Below are 22528 nucleotides of genomic sequence, written 5' to 3'. Positions count from 1 at the left end.
GCATTTTATTGACTTGTCTTCCAGGGATCCACTGGACCACCTGGTCACAAAGGTGCAGTGGGCTACCCTGGGCCAAGGGGAAACCGTGGAAATGTTGGAAAACCAGGACCTGCTGGGATTCGTGGGCCAGCGGTGAGTAAACACCACGTTTCAAATCTCCCCGCTGACCTTCAAAGAGTGTGTTGAGGTTATAGCATTGACCTCAGAACAGAGGGCTAAGTTGAGTGGACCATTGACAGCCAAGGGAACTTGTATTAACAACAGAAGTGACAGTGTTCTATAGGATGGGAACAGACCCTTGTCTCTGCACCTGCTGACCAAGATGTCTACCTAGTTAACCCTAATTGCCAGCATTGGGCAAATCCCTCTAAAGTAGTGATTCCCAAAGTGGGTGCTGCCGACCCCTGTGGCCGGTGGAAAGATCCAAGGGGGTGGTGAAGAAATAGGGGACGTTCCGAACATATAGCCTTGTTATTATTCAGTTTCTTGAAAAGTTTAATGAAGAAGCTACTGCAGTGATTTTCTGGTCAGACTCAGGGTGGCCATAGTGAGCAAAATAAATGGCGACAAGGTGTCCTCACGAGAGGTGTCTCGGTGGCTGTCATATTGTACTGGTGTCACTAACCACCCCTCTTAACGCCACCACCGCCCTCCCCCCCCCCGAGCAGTTTTTTGGGGGGGTGCTCAAGATGTGACCTGGAGGCTAAGGGGGCAGCAGCCCGATAAACTTTGGAAACCATTGCTCTAAAGTGTAGCAACAGCGTGTTTCCATGTGGGTCTTTAGAACCAGAGAACATTGCAGCACAGAAACAGGCACCTTCGGCCCTTCTGCTCCATGCTGAACAATTTTTCTGCCTAGTGCCACTGACTTGCACCCAATCCACGACCCTCCATATCTCTCCCATCCACGTACCTGTCCAAATTCTTAAATTTTAAATTTGAGCCCCCATTCATCACTTCAGCTGGCAGCTCGTTCCACACTCCCACCACTCTTTGTGTGAAAAAGTACCCCCCCCTCATGTTTCCCCTAAACTTTTCCCCTTTCTCACTTAACCCACGTTGTCTGGTTTGTATTTCACCTCCCTTCAGTGGGAAAAGCTGACCTACATTTACTCTGTCCTCCTCATAATTTTAAATACCTCCATAAAATCTCCCCTCATTCTTCTACACTTCAGGGAATGAAGTCCTAACCTGTTTAACCTTTCCCTGTAACTCAGTTCCTGAAGTCCAGGAAACATCCTAGTAAATCTCTGCACTCTTTCTATCTTATTAATATCTTTCCTGTAGTTCGGTGACCAAAACTGCACACAATTCTCCAAATTTGGCCTCACCAATGTCTCATACTACTTTACCATAACATCCCAACTCCTGTACTCAATACTGTGATTTATGAAGGCCAAAATACCAAAAGCTCTCTTTACATCCCTGTCCACCTGTGATGCCATTTTCAGGGAATATGTATCTGAATTCCCAGATCCCTCTGTTCTACCACACCCCTCAGTGCCCAACCATTCACCGTGTATGTCCTTTCTTGGTTTGTCCTTCCAAAATGCAACACCTCACACTTGTCTGCATTAAATTCCATCTCCCATTTTTCAGCCCATTTTTCCAGCTGGTCCAGATCCCTCTGCAGCTTTGAAAACCTTCTTCATTGTCCACAACGCCTCTAATCTTACTGTCATCTGCAAACATGTTGATCCAATTTCCCACATTATCATCCAGATCATTGATATAGACAACAAACACTGGTCCCAGCACCAATCCCTGAGCCACACTAGTCACAGGCCTCCAGTCTGAGAAGCATCATCCACCACCACTCTTTGGCTTCTCCTGTCCAGCCATTGTCGAATCCAGTTCACTACTTCACCTTGAATACCCAGCGTCTGAACTAACCTCTCATATGGGACCTTGTCAAAGGCCTTAGTAAAGTCCATGTAGACAACATCCACATCCTTTCCTTCATCAACCTTCCCCGTAACATTCTTGAAAAACTCTATAAGATTGGTTAAACATGATCTACTGGGCACAAAGCCATATTGACTATCCCACATCAGTCCCTGGCTATCCAAATAATTGTATATCCGATCTCTTAAAACACCTTCCAATAATTTACCTACCACTAATGTCAGGCTCACTGGCCTATAATTTGCAGGGTTACTTTTGGAGTTATTTTTAAAACAATGGAACAATGTGAGCTACCCTCCAATCCTCTGGCACCACACCCATGGCAAAGGACATTTTAAATATTACTGCCAGATCCCCTGCAATTTCTACAACAGCCTCCCTCAAAGTCAGAGGGCATATCTTGTCAGACCCTGGGGATTTATCCACCCTTATTTGCTTTCAGACAGCAAGCACTTCCTCCTCTTTAATCTGTACAGGTTCCATGTCCTCACTGCTTGTCTTCCTTACTTCCCACGACTCTGGGCCTGTTTCCTGAGTGATTACTGGTGAAAAAAAATTACAATCTCCCCCATCTCTTCTGGCTCCATACAAAGCCGACCACTCTGAATTTCAAGGGGATCAATTCTGTCCCTTACTATCCTTTTGCTCTTAATATACCTGTAGAAACCGTTAGGATTTTCCTTCACATTCTCAGCCAAAGCAACCTCGTGTCTTCTTTTATCCTTCCTGATTTCTTTCTTGAAGTTTTTCTTTCATTTTTTATTCTCCTCGAGTACCTCATTTGCTCCGTGTTGCCTTTACCTGTTATACCTTCTCTCTTCTTCTGAACTAGATCCCCAATATCCCTCGAGAACCAAGGTTCCTCTGTCTGCTAACCTTGGCTTTAATCCTGACAGGAACATACAAACTCTGTTCTCTCAAAATTTCCCCTTTGAAGATCCTCCACTTACTTCGCACATCCTTGCCCGAAAACAACTTCTCCCAATCCACGTATTCTAGATAATTTCTCATTTCCTTAAAATTGACCTTTCTCTTATTTAGAATTTCAACCCAAGGCCTAGACCTATCCTTCTCCATAATTAACTTGAAACTAAATTAACCCAAAATGTTCGCCTACACATACTTCTGTCACCTGTCCTGTCTCATTCCCTAATAGGAGATCCAGTATTGCACTATCTCTAATTGGTACCTTTATATATTGATTTTGAAAACTTTCCTGAACACATATGAAAAATTCCAAGCCCTTTTACAGGATGGGAGTCCTAGTCAATATGTGGAAAGTTAAAATCCCGACTATCACAACCTTGTGTTTCCTGAAACTGCCTGCTATCTCTCGACAGATTTTCTCCATCAATTCTCGCTGACTATTGGCTGATCTATAATCCAACCCTATGTGTGTGGTCATACGTTTCCTGTTCCTCAATTCAGTAGATGAGCCCTCTGGTCTATCCTGCCTGAGCATCACTGTAGGAGTGACGGTGACTGTTGTAGAGCTGGTGGGAGTGACGGTGACCGTTGGAGAGACGTTGGGAGTGATGGTGACCGTTGTAGAGATGGAGCGAGTAACGGTGTCTCCGGTGTTGTGGAGATGGTGGGATTGACAGTGTCTCCGGTGTTGTGGAGACGGTGACAGTTGTGGAGATGGTGGGAGTGAAAGTGTCTCCGGTATTGTGGAGACAGTGGGAGTGACGGTGACTGTTGTGGAGACGGTGGTAGTAACGGTGTCTCCAGTGTTGTGGATACGGTGGGATTGACGGTGACTGTTGTGGAGATGGTGGGATTGACAGTGACTGTTGTGGAGACGGTGGTAGTAACAATGTCTCTGGTGTTGTGGAGACGGTGGGAGTGACGGTGACTCTTGTGGAGGACGGTGGTAGTAATGGTGTCTCCGGTGTTGTGGAGACAGTGGGAGTGACTGTGTCTGTTGGAGAGACGGTGGTAGTAACGATGTCTCCAGTGTTCTGGAGATGGTGGGAGTGATGGTGACTGTTGTGGAGACGGTGGGAGTAACGGTGTCTCCGGTGTTGTGGAGACGGTGGGAGTGAGTGACTGTTGTAGAGACGGTGGGAGTAACGGTGTCTCCGGAGTTGTGGAGACGGTGGGAGTGACGGTGACTCTTGTGGAGACGGTGGTAGTAATGGTGTCTCCGGTGTTGTGGAGACGGTGGGAGTGACTGTGTCTGTTGGAGAGACGGTGGTAGTAACGATGTCTCCAGTGTTCTGGAGATGGTGGGAGTGATGGTGACTGTTGTGGAGACGGTGGGAGTAACGGTGTCTCCGGTGTTGTGGAGACGGTGGGAGTGAGTGACTGTTGTAGAGACGGTGGGAGTAACGGTGTCTCCGGAGTTGTGGAGACGGTGGGCATGAGTGACTGTTGTAGAGACGGTGGTAGTAACGGTGTCTCCGGTGTTGTGGAGACGGTGGGAGTGACGGTGACTGTTGTGGAGACGGTGGTAGTAACGGTGTCTCCGGTGTTGTGGATACGGTGGGATTGATGGTGACTGTTGTGGAGATGGTGGGATTGACAGTGACAGTTGTGGAGACGGTGGTAGTAACAATGTCTCTGGTGTGGTGGAGACGGTGGGAGTGACGGTGACTCTTGTGGAGACGGTGGTAGTAATGGTGTCTCCGGTGTTGTGGAGACGGTGGGAGTGACTGTGTCTGTTGGAGAGACGTTGGTAGTAACGATGTCTCCAGTGTTCTGGAGATGGTGGGAGTGATGGTGACTGTTGTGGAGATGGTGGTAGTAACGGTGACTCCGTTGTTGTGGAGACGGTGGGAGTGACCGTGACTGTTGTGGAGATGGTGGTAGTAATGGTGTCTCCGGTGTTGTGGAGACGGTGGGAGTGACTGTGTCTGTTGGAGAGACGGTGGTAGTAACGATGTCTCCAGTGTTCTGGAGATGGTGGGAGTGATGGTGACTGTTGTGGAGATGGTGAGAGTAACGGTGTCTCCGGTGTTGTGGAGACGGTGGGAGTGAGCGACTGTTGTAGAGACGGTGGGAGTAACGGTGTCTCCGGTGTTGTGGAGACGGTGGGAGTGAGTGACTGTTGTAGAGACGGTGGTAGTAACGGTGTCTCCGTTGTTGTGGAGACGGTGGGAGTGACGGTGACTGTTGTGGAGACGGTGGGAGTAGGGTATCTCCGGTGTTGTGGAAACGGTGGGAGTGACAGTGACTGCTGTGGAGACGGTGGGAGTAACGGTATCTCCGGTGTTGTGGAAATGGTGGGAGTGATGGTGACTGTTGTGGAGACGGTGGTAGTAATGGTGTCTCCGGTGTTGTGGAGATGGTGGGAGTGATGGTGACTGTTGTGGAGACGGTGGTAGTAATGGTGTCTCCGGTGTTGTAGAAACGGTGGGAGTGACCGTGACTTTTGTGGAGACGGTGGGAGTAACGGTGTCTCCAGTGTTGTGGAGACGGTGGGAGTGAGTGACTATTGTAGAGACGGTGGGAGTAACGGTGTCTCCGGTATTGTGGAGACGGTGGGAGTGAGTGACTGTTGTAGAGACAGTGGGAGTGACTTTGACTGCTGTGGAGACGGTGGGAGTAACGGTATCTCCGGTGTTGTGGAAATGGTGGGAGTGATGGTGACTGTTGTGGAGATGGTGGTAGTAACGGTGTCTCCAGTGTTGTGGAGACGGTGGGTGTGACAGTGACTGTTGTGGAGACGGTGGGAGTAATGGTGTCTCCGGTGTTGTGGAAACAGTGGGATTGATGGTGACTGTGGTGGAGACGGTGGTAGTAACAGTGTCTCCAGTGTTGTGGAGACGGTGGGAGTGAGTGACTGTTGTAGAAACGGTGGGAGTAACGGTGTCTCCGGTGTTGTGGAGACGGTGGGAGTGAGTGACTGTTGTAGAGACGGTGGTGTAATGGTGTCTCCGGTGTTGTGGAAACGGTGGGATTGATGGTGACTGTTGTGGAGATGGTGGGAGTGACCATGTCTGTTGTGGAGACGATGGTAGTAACAGTGTCTCCAGTGTTGTGGAGACGGTGGGTGTGACAGTGACTGTTGTGGAGACGGTGGGAGTAACGGTGTCTCCGGTATTGTGGAGACGGTGGGAGTGAGTGACTGTTGTAGAGACAATGGGAGTGACTTTGACTGCTGTGGAGATGGTGGTAGTAACGGTGTCTCCAGTGTTGTGGAGACGGTGGGTGTGACAGTGACTGTTGTGGAGACGGTGGGAGTAATGGTGTCTCCGGTGTTGTGGAAACAGTGGGATTGATGGTGACTGTGGTGGAGACGGTGGTAGTAACAGTGTCTCCAGTGTTGTGGAGACGGTGGGAGTGAGTGACTGTTGTAGAGACGGTGGGAGTAACGGTGTCTCCGGTGTTGTGGAGACGGTGGGAGTGAGTGACTGTTGTAGAGACGGTGGTGTAACGGTGTCTCCGGTGTTGTGGAGTCAGTGGGAGTGATGGTGACTGTTGTGGAGACGGTGGGAGTAATGGTGTCTCCGGTGTTGTGGAAACGGTGGGATTGATGGTGACTGTTGTGGAGACGGTGGTAGTAACAGTGTCTCCGGTGTTGTGGAGACGGTGGGAGTAACGGTGTCTCCGGTGTTGTGGAGTCGGTGGGAGTGACGGTGATTGTTGTGGAGACGGTGGTAGTAACGGTGTCTCCAGTGTTGTGGAGACAGTGGGAGTGACCGTGTCTGTTGGAGAGACGGTGGTAGTAATGGTGTCTCCGGTGTTGTGGAGACGGTGGGAGTGAGTGACTGTTGTAGAGACAGTGGGAGTAACAGTGTCTCCGTTGTTGTAGAGACAGTGGGAGTGACAGTGACTGCTGTGGAGATGGTGGTAGTAACGGTGTCTCCAGTGTTGTGGAGTCGGTGGGGGTGACAGTGACTGTTGTGGAGACGGTGGTAGTAACGGTGTCTCCAGTGTTGTGGAGACGGTGGGAGTAACGGTGTCTCCAGTGTTGTGGAGACAGTGGGAGTGACCGTGTCTGTTGGAGAGACGGTGGTAGTAATGGTGTCTCCGGTGTTGTGGAGACGGTGGGAGTGAGTGACTGTTGTAGAGACAGTGGGAGTAACAGTGTCTCCGTTGTTGTAGAGACAGTGGGAGTGACAGTGACTGCTGTGGAGATGGTGGTAGTAACGGTGTCTCCAGTGTTGTGGAGTCGGTGGGGGTGACAGTGACTGTTGTGGAGACGGTGGGAGTAATGGTGTCTCCAGTGCTGTGGAGACGGTGGGAGTGACGGTGACTGTTGTGGTGACGGTGGGCGTAATGGTGTCTCCAGTGCTGTGGAGACGGTGGGAGTGATGGTGACTGTTGTGTAGATGGTGGGAGTGACCATGTCTGTTGTGGAGATGATGGTAGTAACAGTGTCTCCAGTGCTGTAGAGACGGTGGGAGTAACGGTGTCTCCGGTGTTGTGGAGTCGGTGGGAGTGACGGTGATTGTTGTGGAGACGGTGGTAGTAACGGTGTCTCCAGTGTTGTGGAGACGGTGGGAGTAACGGTGTCTCCAGTGTTGTGGAGACAGTGGGAGTGACCGTGTCTGTTGGAGAGATGGTGGTAGTAATGGTGTCTCCGGTGTTGTGGAGACGGTGGGAGTGACTGTGTCTGTTCGAGAGACGGTGGTAGTAACGGTGTCTCCGGTGTTGTGGAGATGGTGAGAGTGACCGTGTCTGTTGGAGAGATGGTGAGGGTGACGGTGTGTCCGATCCGGTATTTATGAGCTAATTTTTTAGCATTAGAGACTCTCCCAGGTAATGGAGATCTGATGAAGGGTGCTGGACAGAAACACTCTCATTTTCCTCTCCAAAGATGCTGCCCACCTGCAGATTACTTCAGCACTTTGTTTTTGTTTCAAAGTTATGGTATCTGCAGCTTTTTTATATCTCACTGTGGTTGAGGAGGAGATGGTTCTGACCAATTGGACCCCAAAATGATGCAGGCCTGTGTGCTCTGTGCTCCCATGTCTTATGGATGGCTGCCTCTCCGCAGGGCGACCTTGGAGATGTTGGAGTGATCGGGCTGGCTGGAATGCCTGGACCTCGGGGTGATCCTGGAAGGCCTGGCCCGGTGGGAAGCAGAGGTCAGCGAGGCCCAAAGGTAATGGTACTTCACAGCGTTCCCGAACGGCAGCTACGTGATCCGTGCATCGGGGCCTCGCAGGCCAGGAAGGACAACCCCTGGTCTTCACCTGAACCCCACAGGTCACCAGGATTGGAGAACCTGTTAGAGGCTTTTATCTTTGGAGGGATGAAGGGTGAGAGGTGACTCTACAGAGGTGCATGCAATTATGACAAGGGGGAGAGCCAGCACCTTTCTCATGGGCAACAGTAGCAGAGGACATTTGTTTAAGGTGAGGGGTGGAAGGTTTAGGGGAGACATCAGGGGTAAGGTTTTTACACAAAGAGCAGTGGGTGCCTGGAATGGTGATGGAAGTTAGTTCAACAGGGACATTTAAAAGACTGTTAGACAGACTCACGGATGTAAGAAAAATAGAGGGTCATGTTTGTGAAGTAGGATTACACAGGTTGGTGCAACACTGTGGGCCGAAGGAGAACGTGTCAGAGGCCTTCAGCAGAGATGCATGCAATTATGCACCAAATGTGCATAAAATATGTCACCAAATATATGTCACAGCTCTTTTCAACTGTTTTGAAGAGTTCTTTCTCCCATTGCCAGCTCTAGGCTCCCAATTCATTCAACCAACTCCCCTCCCACATTGAACGTGTATCTTCAACCAACCCACCATATAACCCACCACACTACAGCACAATACAGGCCCTTCATGTTGTGCTGACCTATATATTCCTACCAAAAAAAAACTAACCCCTCCCTACCCCGTATCCCTCTATTTTTCTTCCATCGATGTCCCCGATGTTTCAGCCTCCACCACCACCCCTTGGCAAGGCATTCCAGCACTCACAGCTCTCTATGTAAAAGATGTCTCCCCTGAACTTCCCTCCCTTCACTTTGTACACACGTCCTCTGGTGTTTGCTGATCCTACCCTGGGAAACAGGTGCCCTGTCTATGCCTCTCATAATCTTGTAGACCTTTATTAAGTCTCCTCTCATCTTTCTATTCTCCAAAGAGAAAGGTCCCAGTTCTGCCAACCTTGCCTCATAAGACTTGTTTTCCAATCCAGGCAACATCCTAGTAAATCTCCTCTACCTCCTCTCCGTAGCTTCCACATCCTTCCTGTAATGAGGTGACCAGAACTGAACACAATTCTCCAAGTGTGGTCTCACCAGAGATTTGTAGAGTTGCACCACAGCCTCTCTACTCCTGAACTCAATCCCCCTATTAATGAAGCCCAGCATCCCATAGGCCTTCTTAACTATCCTATCAACCTGTGCAGCAACCTTGAGGGATGGATGGATTTGGACCCCAAGGCCAAAATGATTTCAAGAGTATTGTCATGTACATGAGTACAATGTACAGATATGCTGAAATTCTTACTTACGTCAGATACACAGACATGCAAGACACACCAACTAGACAAGTATAAATTACCACAATATGCCAAGAGAAAGATATTAATTATAAATGGTAAATATTTACAGTCATAGTTAATGTGAGAAAAATGTGATGGTACACACTTTGCAGTCAGATGTTTTCAAGGTACTGGAGTAGTTTGTGGTCAGAGGTAGGGCAATACGGGGAGGTTGAAGAGCCTAATGGGTAAAACCTTGACCTCTTGCCAAGTGGTGCGGGCTCTTCCTGTAACACCTTGATGACAGCTCCTTCGTTCCACTGTGGTTCGAGCAAAGTCTCTAGCCTGGACCACTCCATGGCAGAACTGGTTCTCCGGCCTTGGCAATATCTTTGTTCCCCCTCCTGTCCTCTGCACCCCATCATTGGGTGGGCACGACTGTGAAATTCTGTGAAGTGTTCCATCAACTGTGAAGTAGAAATTCGGTCTGGCCCATAGGGAAAAGAATCTCAGGGCTGTATGTGATGTCATGTGGGTACTCTGACAACACATCTGAACTTTGAAAACCCTTCTCCAGTTGTTGCCGGCTTGAGTTTCGTGATGTGCTTGTGTGATCTCCCTGTTTCTGTTGCAGAGACATTCAGTGCAGAAGGAGGCCCTTTGGCCCACAATATCCATACTGACCATCAATCTTCCACCTATGATAAGCCCATTCCCTAGCACGGGTCCTTTGCCATCTTTTTAAAAAAAATTTAGCCATGCAGCACTGTAACATGCTCTTTTGGCCCATGAGCCCGTGCTGCCAAATAACACCCAATTAATCTACAACCCCTATATGTTTTTAACGGGTGGGAGGAAATTGAAACCCCCAGAGGAAACCCACACAGACACAGGGTGAACGTACAAATTCCTTGGAGACAGCGGTGGATTCGAACCCGGGTTGCTGGCGCTGTAACAGCGCTGTGTTAAGCTAACCGTGCTGCCCCAGTCACCCTTGTGAAATGTTGGGAGAGACTCTGCTTCCCTTTCCCCCTCAGGCGGCATGTTTCAAATCCCAATCACCCCTCCTCTCGGGGAAATTGTTCTTTCTCAGACCATAGGAACATAGGAAGTAGGAACAGGAGTAGGCCAAAAATGGCCCATCGAGCCTGCTCCGCCATTCAATACGATCATGGCTGATCTAATTTATGACTTAACTCCACCTACCTGCCTTCTCCCCATATCCCCTAATTCCTCTATCATGTAAAAATTTATCTAACTAAATTTTAAATATGTTTAATGAGGCAGCCTCAACCACTTCCCTGGTTAGAGAATTCCAAACATTCACTACTCTCTGGGAAAAACTATTTTTCCTCATCTCTGTCCTAAATCTACTCCCCCGAATCTTGAGACTGTGTCCTCTTGTTTTAGTTTCCCCGGCCAGCTCAAAAAACCTTCCTCCATCTATCCTATCCATACCCTACATAATCCTATATGTTTCTATAAGATCTCCTCTCATTCTTCTGAACTCGAGCGAATACAATCCTAGACGATTTAATCTTTCATCACAAGTCAACCCCTTCATCCCAGGGATCAACCTAGTAAACCTCCTCTGGACCGTCTCCAAAGCCAGTATATCCTTCCTCAAATATGGAGACCAGAACTGGACAAAGTACTCCAGGTGCGGTCTCACCAGTACCTTGTACAGTTGCAACATGACCTCCCGACTCCTGAATTCAATTCCTCTAGCGATGAAGGCCAACATTCCATTTACCTTCTTAATAACCTGCTTTACCTGCAACCTAACTTTTTGCGATTCATGCACAAGCCCTCCCAAGTCCCTCTGCACAACAGCTTGCTGTAGTTTTTCACCCTTTAAATAATATTCAGCTCTTTTATTTTTCTTGCCCAAGTGGATAACTTCACACTTACTAACATTGTATTCCATCTGCCAGACCTTTGCCCACTCATCCAGCTTAACTCTATCCCCCTGCAGACTCTCTACATCCTCATTACAATTTGCTCTTCCACTCAATTTGGTGTCATCCGCAAACTTGGCTCCACCACATTTTGTCCCCTCCTCCAAATCATCAATGTAAATGATGAACAGTTGTGGGCCTAACACTGACCCCTGCGGCACCCCACTTACCACTCTCTGCCAACCTGAAAAACTCCCATTTATCCCGACTCTCTGCCTCCTGTCAGACAACCAATTTTCAATCCAGGCCAATAGACTTCCCCGGACTCCACTTTCCTGTAACTTACTGAGAAGTCTCTTGTGCGGCACCTTATCAAACGCTTTCTGGAAATCCAAATATACAACATCAACCTGTTCCCCTCTATCCACCGCACCCATTATATCCTCAAAGAATCCTAACAAGTTTGTCAAATAAGATCTTCCCTTTCTAAAACCATGCTGCGTCTGCCTGATTGAACCCTTACCTTCCAAAAGTTTCACTATTTCATCTTTAATGACGGCTTCAAGCATTTTTCCAACCACAGATGTCAAGCTAATTGGCCGGTAATTTCCAGTCTTCTGCCTACATCCCTTCTTAAAAAGTGGCGTGACATTTGCTGTCTTCCAGTCTGCCGGGACCTGCCCAGAATCCAAGGAATTTTGGTCTATGACCACCAATGCATCAACTATAACTTCTGCCATTTCCTTCAGAACCCTTGGATGCATATAATCAGGACCAGGTGATTTGTCTGGCTTTAGTCCCATTAGTTTCTCCATCACTACTTCCTTTGTAACAACTATTTTATCAAGGCCCTTCCCAACATTCGCATCCTTAACTCCGCATTTGGGCATTCTGGACGTGTCTTCCACCGTGAAGACTGACACAAAATATTTGTTTAATGCCTTGGCCATTTCCTCATTTTTTGCTACCAGTTTTCCTTTCTCATCCTCCAAGGGTCCTATGTTAACTCTGGTCACCCTCTTCCGTTTTATATCTTTACAAAATATTTTGCTTTCTGTTTTTATATTTTGTGCCAATTTACTTTCATAATCCTTTTTCCCATTTCTTATTACCCGCTTTGTAACGCCTTGTTGTCTCTTAAAGTTTTCCCAATCTTCCAGTTTCCCACTGCTCTTTGCAGCTTTGTGCACCTGCGCCTTCAATTTTATGCTCTCCTTTATTTCCTTTGTTAACCACAGTTGATTTTTCCCTCCCTTGCTGCCCTTTTTCCTGACTGGAATATATTTTTGTTGAGCATTACAAAATATTTCTTTGAAAACCTTCCACTGTTCCTCAACTGTTTCATCAATGAGCCTGTGCTCCCAGTCCACTCTGCCCAATTCCTCCCTCATCCTATGGTAGTCACCCCTATTGAAGCATAATATATTAGTTTTAGATCTAACTATTTCCCCTTCCATCTGAATGAGAAATTCAATCATACTATGATCGCTATTTCCCAGATGGTCTCTGAATATTACATCATTTATTCTACCTATCTCAATGCACCACACGAGATCCAGGAGAGCATTTTCTCTTGTGGGTTCCTTAACCTGCTGCTCAAGAAAGCTATCGCGGATGCATTCTATGAAGTCCTCTTCCAGACTCCCACGACCAACTTGATTTTCCCCATCTATGTGGAAGTTAAAGTCCCCCATGACGACTACCGTATCACTTATCTCTCTATTTATTTCCTGTGCCACTAAACTATTGTTATTTGGTGGGCGATAGATAACACCCACCAATAATTTTTTCCCTTTGTTATTCTTTATCTCTACCCAAATGGACTCAACATTATGCTCTTTAGATCTTATATCATTCCTCACTACTGCCTGGAGGTCATCTTTGATTGAGAGTGCAACTCCACCTCCCTCACCATCCTGTCTATCTTTTTGCACCACCTGATACCCTTGAAAGTTTAATTCCCATTTCGGGTCACCTTGTAGCCATGTTTCCGTGATGGCTACCCAATCATAGGCATGGGCACCGATTTGCGCCTCAAGTTCACTAACCTGATTTCTAATACTGCGGGCATTCAGATAAAGTGCCCTTATGCTCTTTGTCCTTTTAATATCTAGTGACTTCTGTAACCTTTTCTTTTAATTTTTCTGCCCACTATTTTTCTTTGTAATTTTCTTAACACTACCATTGACCCGAAAACTCACTGCACCATCTGATTTTTTACTTTCTCCTCCCAACATTACTTTTCCTAGCCATTACTTTATCTTCCCTACCCTTTTCCCTATCACTCTGGTTCCCATACCCCTGCCAAATTAGTTTAAACCTTGCCCCATTGCTGTACCAAACATACTTGCCAAAATGTTGACACCTTTTAGATTTAGGTGCAACCTGTCCCTCTTATAAAGATCATGCCTTCCCCAAAAGAGATCCCAATGATCCAAGAAGCCAAATCCTTGCCATGTACACCAGCCCCTCAGCCACACGTTCATTTTCCTTATCCTTACATTCTTTTCATCACTTGCATTTGGAACAGGTAGTAATCCCGAGATCACCACCCTAGCGTTCCTATCTTTCAGCTTTCGTCCCAGCTCACTGTAATCCCTTTTCATTACCTCCTCCCTTTTCTTGTCAATGTCGTTTGTACCCACATGTACCAAGACATCAGGCTGCTCTCCCTCTCCTCTCAGAATATTTTGGACCCGATTTGTGATATCTCATACCCTTGCACCAGGGAGGCAGCACACCATGCGGGTATACTTATCTGGCTCACAGAACCTCCTGTCTGTACCCCTGACAATGGAGTCCCCAATAACTACTGCATTTCTCCTTTTCCTTTTCTTTTGCACCACTCTGCCAGGCTCATTGCCATTGACCTGGTGCCCATGGCCATCTTCTGTCCGGTCATCTCCCTCAACAGAATCGAACACAACTGTTGCTGAGTGGGATAGTCACTGGTGTGCTCTGTTTTTCTCACTTTTTTCTTTCCCCCCCTGACGGTTTCCCACTTACCTGACACGGGTTCTGGAGTATTTATTGCCCTGAAAGTTGAGTCGATTAACTCCTCACTCTCCCTTACAAGCCACAGGTCATCAATCTGCAACTCCATATCCCTAATTCAGTCCCTTAGTAACTGCATCTCGGTACACCTGGTGCAGATGTGGACATTTGGGAGGGTGGAGGTCACCCATTGTTCCCACATCTGACACCCAGTACGGAACACTAACCCTCTTGGCATAACTCTGAATACGAAGGCAAATAACTCAGCTTACCTTTTCTCCTTGCCTGCTTTTGCCGAAGCCTGATAAGCCAAAGCCAGGAAGTCTCACTCCATCACTGCTCCATTCACTCACTGAGCCACTCCTCGCTGGCCACTCCCTCCCCTTTCACTCTTTTTATTGGCCCCTTGACCAATTAACCATGTCACTTTCAGCAAACTCCTCCTCCTCCGACTCACAGCCCAAATCTCTCCAAGCTCCTCCTCCGACTCCCAGACGAACCAAGTAGGCCCAAGCCCCAGTAAGCCCATAATCATCCCATTTGTCACCTTAGACCAAGGCTCACTAGTTAGGGAGACAATTCTCACTACCCCCTCGTGATGGTGTACTCCTCCATCAGTTCCTCCCTCATCCTTCTCCTCCACTCCATGGCAAAAAAACTTTCCTTCCCTCATTCCTCCTCAGAGCTGATGCACTCCATCCCCAGGAATCTCCTCAGCGGCCTCTCCATTCCTGGTGAATGATCCAGCTACAAAGACCCTTCCTCCAGCGGCCGGCGTGGAACCCTCTGAGATCTTTGCGCACCTCCTGTCCACGCCTCCGAGATTTTCCCACCTTCGTCCTCAACCCCAGTGGAGGCCGAGCCCTCGACTGCCAGGGCTGTGAGATCTAGGATTTACTGGTGAAGACTTGACTCCTTGTCCATATCTTGCCTACAAGATTCTGAGAGGCTCAGATAAGGTGGATGGCCAGCATCTGTTTCCCAGGCCAGGAATAGCAAACACCAGAGGACGTGTGTACAAAGTGAAGGGAGGGAAGTTTAGGGGAGGCGCCAGGGGTAAATTTTTCACACAGAGAGTTGTGGGGGCCTGGAATGCCTTGCCAGGGGTTGGTGATGGAGGTTGGAACATTAGGGGCATTTAAGAGACTCTTAGACAGACACATGGATGAAGATAAATAAAGGGTTACTAGGTAGGGAATGTTTAATACATTTTTTAATGGAATATATGGGTTGGCACAAAATCAAGGGCCGAAGGGCCTTCTATATTGTTCAAACTACACCTTTAAAAAGCAATTGTTTTAGCACAGATTTAACACTGAGCTTGGTGGGTTAGCTGTAATGGCACAAAGCAACTGGATACGATTCACACTGTTATAGAAATACAACCCCTGCCAGTTGTGGGTTTTCCCTTGGTTCATTTACAGAACTTGAACCAACCCGCCAAGACAGGAAACTCTTCATCTGACCAGAAATGTGCACGGTGATCACGGTGTGATACAGAGATGGAAACAGTTTACGGTATTCCCGGTATGGTTGTCCATTTTGTTTGAACAGAGGCAAATGGACTATCTTTGTACCATTGCAGGGAGAGAGTGGCTTGCCGGGACAGCCAGGATTCCAAGGTACCCAACGAGGTCGAGCTGGAGTTCAAGGTGACCAAGGAGCTATGGGAGATCCTGGTCCCAAAGGTAAAAAGGTAAGTGTTGTTGTCCTTCATAACCTGGTCAGTCATCCCAGTCCCTAGACTGCTGGGAAAACTGAAATGTCCAGGAAATTTCTGGTGGAATCAGAGTCAATTAATCTTCTCACACGCAAAGGAAGTGTTTGAGCTGAAGGATATTGGTCCTGGAGTATTGTGTAATGTTTTACCAGGAGCAATACCTGTAACGGGACCCTCCCTCAGTACTTCCCTTCCCACAGTTGGACCCTCCCTCAGTACTTCCCCTCCCACAGTGGGACCCTCCCTCAGTACTTCCCCTCCCACAGTTGGACCCTCCCTCAGTACTTCCCCTCCCACAGTGGGACCCTCCCTCAGTACTTCCCCTCCCACTGTGGGACCCTCCCTCAGTACTGCCCCTCCCATAGTTGGACCCTCCCTCAGTACTTCCCCTCCCACTGTGGGACCCTTCCTCAGTACTGCCCCTCCCTCAATACTGCCCCTCCCACTGTGGGACCCTCCCTCAGTACTTCCCCTCCCACAGTTGGACCCTCCCTCAGTACTTCCCCTCCCACAGTGGGACCCTCCCTCAGTACTTCCCCTCCCACTGTGGGACCCTCCCTCAGTACTGCCCCTCCCACAGTGGGACCCTCCCTCAGTACTTCCCCTCCCACTGTGGGACCCTCCCTCAGTACTTACCCTCTCACTGAGGGACCCTCCCTCAGTACTGCCCCTCCCACTGTGGGACCCTCCCTCAGCACTTACCCTCCCACTGAGGAACCCTCCCTCAATACTGCCCCTCCCACAGTGGGACCCTCTCTCAGCACTTCCCCTCCCACTGTGGGACCCTCCCTCAGTACTTACCCTCCCACTGAGGAACCCTCCCTCAATACTGCCCCTCCCACAGTGGGACCCTCCCTCAATACTGCCCCTCCCACAGTGGGACCCTCCCTCAATACTGCCCCTCCCACAGTGGGACCCTCCCTCAATACTGCCCCTCCCACAGTGGGACCCTCTCTCAGTACTGCCCCTCCCACAGTGGGACCTTCCCTCAGCATTGCCCCCAGTTTTTTTGCCTTTTTATCAGTGAACCACTACCACTGCTTTATTATTCTTAATCGAAAAGTTCCAAGTTCTGCACCAGTTTACAACTGAGTCCTCCTCATAGCCCACTGTCCCATATTCCCCTCGTCAAAACGAGAGACCGAGATGTGAGTCCTTTTCCGGGTGGTGAGACCGCAGAGCGATGAACAGAAATCCCCAGATGCTTCGTGAACTGGCTCCCTGGAAACACATCAACTGCTCCCGAACTCCTCAAGGGTGAAGGCCGAGGCTCCTAGGTCTTTGAGACAACCGACCCCTGAGCTAAGTCAACGATGAACCGGTGGTGGAGCCACTAATCTCAAACTTTTAACGAGCAAATTAGGTGAAAGATGATAGTTCTGCGGTGGAGTAAATCCATCCTGGCAAACTGCCAGCTGATTGCTGGAACTGTAAGATTGGAGACAGCAGAGCTTGGCGTAGGGATTAGCACCACGTCTATGCAGTGCTAGTGATCGAGACTGGACCGGGGTTCAAATCCCGTGCTGTCTGTGAGGAGTTTCTACTTTCTCCCTGTGTCTGTGTGGGTTTTCTCCGCGGGCTCCGGTTTCCTCCCACCGTTCAAAAATGTACCAGGGCTGTAGGTTAATTGGGTGTAAATTGGGCAGCATGGACTCGTGGGCTGAAATGGCCTGTTACTGTGCTGTACATCTGAATAAAGACCTGAATAATAAAACATTCACAAGTAGCAGACATCTTCTGAACAAATCTGCCTGAGTCCTCCCACACCTCACACACGAAAGCTCCTTCCATTCAAATCCCAGTTCAAACATTTAAATAATTTATCTTTCTCCATCTTCCCGGTGGTGGAGACCGGATCTTCTGCCCTGCCCCTCCCACAAGGTGACTCTTCCACAGGGTGACCCCCCCCTCAGTAATGCTGCTCCCTCAATGCAGCACTCCCTCTGGGTCAGCATGGATTGATGGGCCGAAGGGCCCGCTTGTGTGTGATGTGCCTCTTCACCGGAAGGCGAGCTCCTTGCACTGAACTACGGACCATGTTTGCTGTTACAGGGTGAATTCGGTAACCAAGGATGGAGAGGGTTCCCAGGTTTCATTGGTCCAAAGGTACGTTATCGTCCAGAGAGCTTGGAGGGGCCTGGGCGTTTACAGCCCAGTAAAGCTCCTACAGTCCACAGTGTAAACCCTGGAGGTTAAACAACCCTGCGCTGCACCTGGTCTTTTCATCAGAGAGGTGCTCAGAGACGTTTCCCACGGTGGAGAGGAAGAGCAGACAACCCGTGTGCCCTGATGTCCCACCTCAACAAGTCTTTGGTAACTCTGGAAGTAGACAAATTCCCCCCCAACCCCACAGCCTGTCTTTGTTTGTCCTTCAGAGAAGATACACGAGGATGATTCCAGGAATGAGGGATTTAACATATGAGGAACGTTTGACGGCTCTTGGACTGGACGCCTTGGAGTTCAGAAGAATGAGGGGGGATGTCATAGAAGCATTTTGAATGTTGAAAGGCCTGGACAGAGTAGATGTGACAAAGTTGTTTCCTGTGGTTAACAAGAGGGCACAACTTCAGGACTGAAGGAGCTCATTTAAAACAGAGATGCAGAGGAATTTCTTCAGCCAGAGAGTGGTGAACCTCTGGAATATGTTGTGACAGGCGGGTGTGGAGGCCAGGTCATTGGGTGTAGTTAAGGCAGAGATTGATAGTATCTGAATAGTCAAGGTATCGAAGGTTATGGGGAGATGGCGGGGGAGTGGGGCTGGGTGGGAGAATGGATCAGCTCATGATGGAATGGCGGAGCAGTCTCGACAGGCCGAATGGTCTAGTTCTGCTTCTCTGTCTTGTGGTGTTATGGTTTGTCAGCCAAGTGTATCCTCGGACTGAAACCGCCAAGTACAACTGGAACTCTATCTGAAGGGGGGGTGGGGGGGAGGGAGAACCACTCCCCACATTTCAACTTCCTCTCGCTTTCCCTCCTCCCTCTGTCCCTTCCTCCAGCTCCCATCCCCTTCCCGTCCTTTGTCCTTCTCAGCTCTCACTAGTGAAATGATGTTGCCTTCAACTTGACCTCTCTCTGTAACTCTACACCCTCTCCTCTAGTTTTAATGTCGTATTACACATGGAAGTACAAGATCAAAGACAGTGTGTAGCAAAGATGACAGGCAGGTGATGAGAGAGAATTGTAGCCGGAGGGATAACAGAAACACGGTCTGAAGGTATGCACACACCATTGGAAACAAGGTGGACGATCGTACTGTTTAGCTACGGGTTGGAAAGTACGATGTTGTGGTCTTTACTGAGTCATGGCTGAAACATGGACGTCTTTGCAGCTGAACATCCAGGATACACGGTGTATTGGAAGGATAAGGCAGGGAGGTAGAGGGGTGGTGTGGCTCTGCTGGTAAATTGGAAAGAAGGACATGGGATCAGGAAAGGTAGATCCTTATGGGTTGAGATAAGGAAATGGTAAAGATAAAAGGACCCTGATGGCAGTTACATACAGGCCCCCAAACAGCAGCGGGGATGTTGACTACAAAATACAACTGGGAATAGATGTCAGAAGGTCAGTGTTACGTTAATCATGGGGGATTTTAACATGAAAGTAGATTGGGAAAGTCAGGTCAGTCCAGAATCCCAGGAGGGGGAGTTTATGGAATGCCCACGTGATGGCTTCTTGGAGCAGCTTGTCGATGAGCCCACCGGGGGACCGGCTGCTCTGGATTGGGTGTGTGTAATGAACCAGAGGTGATTAGAGGGCTTAAGGTAAAGGGGCCCTTAGGAGGATGTGATCAAAATATGATTGAGTTCATTGTGAAATTTGACAAGGAAAGGGTCAAACGCAAACATTTGGAACATGCTTGGTTAGGATGAACAGGTTGGGCTGAAGGGCCTGTTTCCATGCTGTAGACTACTGTGATCTGTCCATCAAGGCCCTGGCATTATCTGAGGTCCTACATCAGAGATCACCCCGAACCTCTCTCACTGTCCGGAGTCCACAGCCTCAGGTCAGATTGGCCTCGATGTCGGATGGTGTGAGGTAGGCTGGTGCCTCCAGTGGGCAGCATCAGGAGACCTGTAAACTGCAGGGCTGGGAGCTCGATTGTGACTCGAGGAAAAGCATCTCAAACCTGAAGGGCAAAGTCTTCCCCTCAAACAAGGGGATAACGGGTTGAAAGTCATGGAAATCAGGACTGCCGGGCTGGAAAAGGGCTTCTTCCCACAGGCTATGAGATTAATGAACAGGGCCCTGTAACTGTGGGTCACTTAAAAATAAAATGAGTAAATTATTCCAAAAGATTTATATATATTTGTTTAATATTATAACTTTAGTATAGATGTGATCATCTACTGTGTATTTTGCGTGTGTTACTATACACGTGTTTGCATGTATGTATGTATATGGGCATATGTGTGTGTGGCTGTGTGGTTTTGTGTGGGTGTGTGGGGGGGGATGTTTGGGTGTGCACGTGTGTGTGGGTGTTTGTCTGCCTGTGTGTGTTTGTGGGTGCATGTGTCTACCTGCGTGTGGGTGTGGGTGTGCGTGTGCATGCGGGAACTTGGTCTGTAGAAGCCGTTTTGTCTGGTTGTAGATGTACAACCAGATGATAATGGACTTGACCTTGGCTGTGGGTGTCCTGACGGGCACTAAGGGGGGTTCTGACGGGCTCTATGTGGAGTTTCTGACAGGCACTATGTGAGGAGGTTCTGATGAGCAGTGAGGGGTGAAATGCATTTGTTGGGAACCCACCGTGTGCACCCTTTTCCACAGGGTCCAAGGGGAGATGTTGGTTACAAAGGAGCCTGGGGTCCAAAGGGGCCGACAGGGTTACTGGTGAGTAAACATTAACCTTGCCTTTCCACTTTTAAAGTTTCCCATGTATGATCCATCAGCCTATGGCTGGTGAATGTCTCTCTGCACGGGCGCTGGTCCTTCAGCCCACCGAACCCCTGCTAACCCTCAGGCCCAACCTTTACACTAACCCGACACTGATCCCACTTTATTTACCATAGATTCTCTCCCTCACCCCCACACTGCAGCATTTACCCCACCGTCCCGCACAGCTGTGGGATATGGGAGGAAACCAGAGCCCCTGGGGAAACCCACACGGTCACAGGGAGAACTTGCAAACTCCACCCTGTCAGTGCTGAAGGTTGGGATCAAACTCAGGTCTCTGGAGCTGAGAGGCAGTGACATTACCCGCTGCACCTTTTTGATGTGTAAATGAGCTATCTGGGATCTACCCCGGCACTGATACACAACCCTGCTCCACTCCCCAACAACGCTGCCAGGGAAAGACACCCTCCATCCATAACTACTCCTCTTTGGGCACAACTCCCAACTTCCCCCCTCCCCATCCTGTCCACCTCCTTCCCACCCTGTTCACCTTTTCTCCCCCATCCTGTCCACTAAACTCCTCCCCACCCTCTCCACCTCCCCCCCAACCCTGTCCAACCCCCTCCCCATCCTGTCCACTTTCTCTCTGTCTGGTCATCAGCCGTGGACAGCTGTTGAAACCATAGAACGTTACAGCACAGAAACAGGCCTTTTCGGCCCTTCTAGTCTGTGCCAACCCATTTTTATTGCCTAGTCCCAATGACCTGCCCCCAGTACATATCTCTCCATTCCCCTCCCATCCATGTAACTGTCCAAATTCTTCTTAAATGTTAAGATTGAGCCCACATTCACCACTCAGCTGGCAGCTGTTCCACGCCCCCACCACTCTCTGTGAAGAAGTTTCCCCTCATGTTCCCCTAAACTTTTCCCTTTCACCCTTAACCCATGTCCTCTGGTTTGTATCTCACCTACCCTCAGTGGAAAAAGCTTGTCTACATTTACTCAGTCGACCCCCTCATAATTTTAAATACCTCGATCAAATCTCCCCTCATTCTTCTACGCTCCAGGGAATAAAGTCCGAACCTGTTTAACCTTTCCCAGTAACTCAGTTCCTGAAGTCTGGGCAACACCCTAGTAAATCTTCTATGCACTCTTTCTATCTTATTGATATTTTTCCTGTAGTTTGGTGTTTGTCAGACACTGTGAGGAAGTGGCTCATCCCCCACCATCCCCTCCCACATCACCCCCTTTCCCAGGAAAATCCTGAGCATGGAGAGAGAGAGTTGGGTGGGTGGGGTGGAAGGGAACGGACGGTCAGCCCTCCATGAACTGGGGACCCATCTCCTGTTCCCCAGACCCTGTAACATGGGGACCCATCTCCTGTTCCCCAGACCCTGTAACATGGGGACCCATCTCCTGTTCCCCAGACCCTGTAACATGGGGACCATCTCCTGTTTCCCAGACCCTGTTACATGGGGACCCATCTCCAGTTCCCCAGACCCTGTAACATTGGGACCCATCTCCTGTTCCCCAGACCCTGTAACAAGGGGACCCATCTCCTGTTCCCCAGACCCTGTAACAAGGGGACCCATCTCCTGTTCCCCAGACCCTGTAACATGGGGACCCATCTCCTGTTCCCCAGACCCTGTAACATGGGGCCCATCTCTTGTTCCCCAGACCCTGTAACAAGGGGACCCATCTCCTGTTCCCCAGACCCTGTAACATGGGGACCATCTCCTGTTCCCCAGACCCTGTTACATGGGGACCCATCTCCAGTTCCCCGGACCCTGTAACA

The 22528-nt window shown here is 49.1% G+C and overlaps 1 protein-coding gene across 1 annotated transcript in view; it reads left to right on the top strand.

Moving 5' to 3' along the window:
- LOC138764078 (collagen alpha-1(XXIV) chain) overlaps positions 1–22528 on the top strand; it is a 410285-nt gene that overhangs the window by 360951 nt on the left and 26806 nt on the right. The window contains exons 47-51 of the mRNA XM_069939403.1: positions 25–132; positions 7850–7957; positions 15766–15876; positions 17953–18006; positions 20668–20730. Of these exons, the coding sequence (XP_069795504.1) occupies positions 25–132; positions 7850–7957; positions 15766–15876; positions 17953–18006; positions 20668–20730 (444 nt within the window). The remainder of the gene's footprint in view (positions 1–24; positions 133–7849; positions 7958–15765; positions 15877–17952; positions 18007–20667; positions 20731–22528) is intronic.

Source organism: Narcine bancroftii, chromosome 5, assembly GCF_036971445.1.
Source record: "Narcine bancroftii isolate sNarBan1 chromosome 5, sNarBan1.hap1, whole genome shotgun sequence".
Classification (NCBI taxonomy): Eukaryota; Metazoa; Chordata; class Chondrichthyes; order Torpediniformes; family Narcinidae; genus Narcine; species Narcine bancroftii.
Note: the sequence above shows the minus strand (reverse complement) of the source record. Positions and strands in the feature narration are given on the sequence as shown.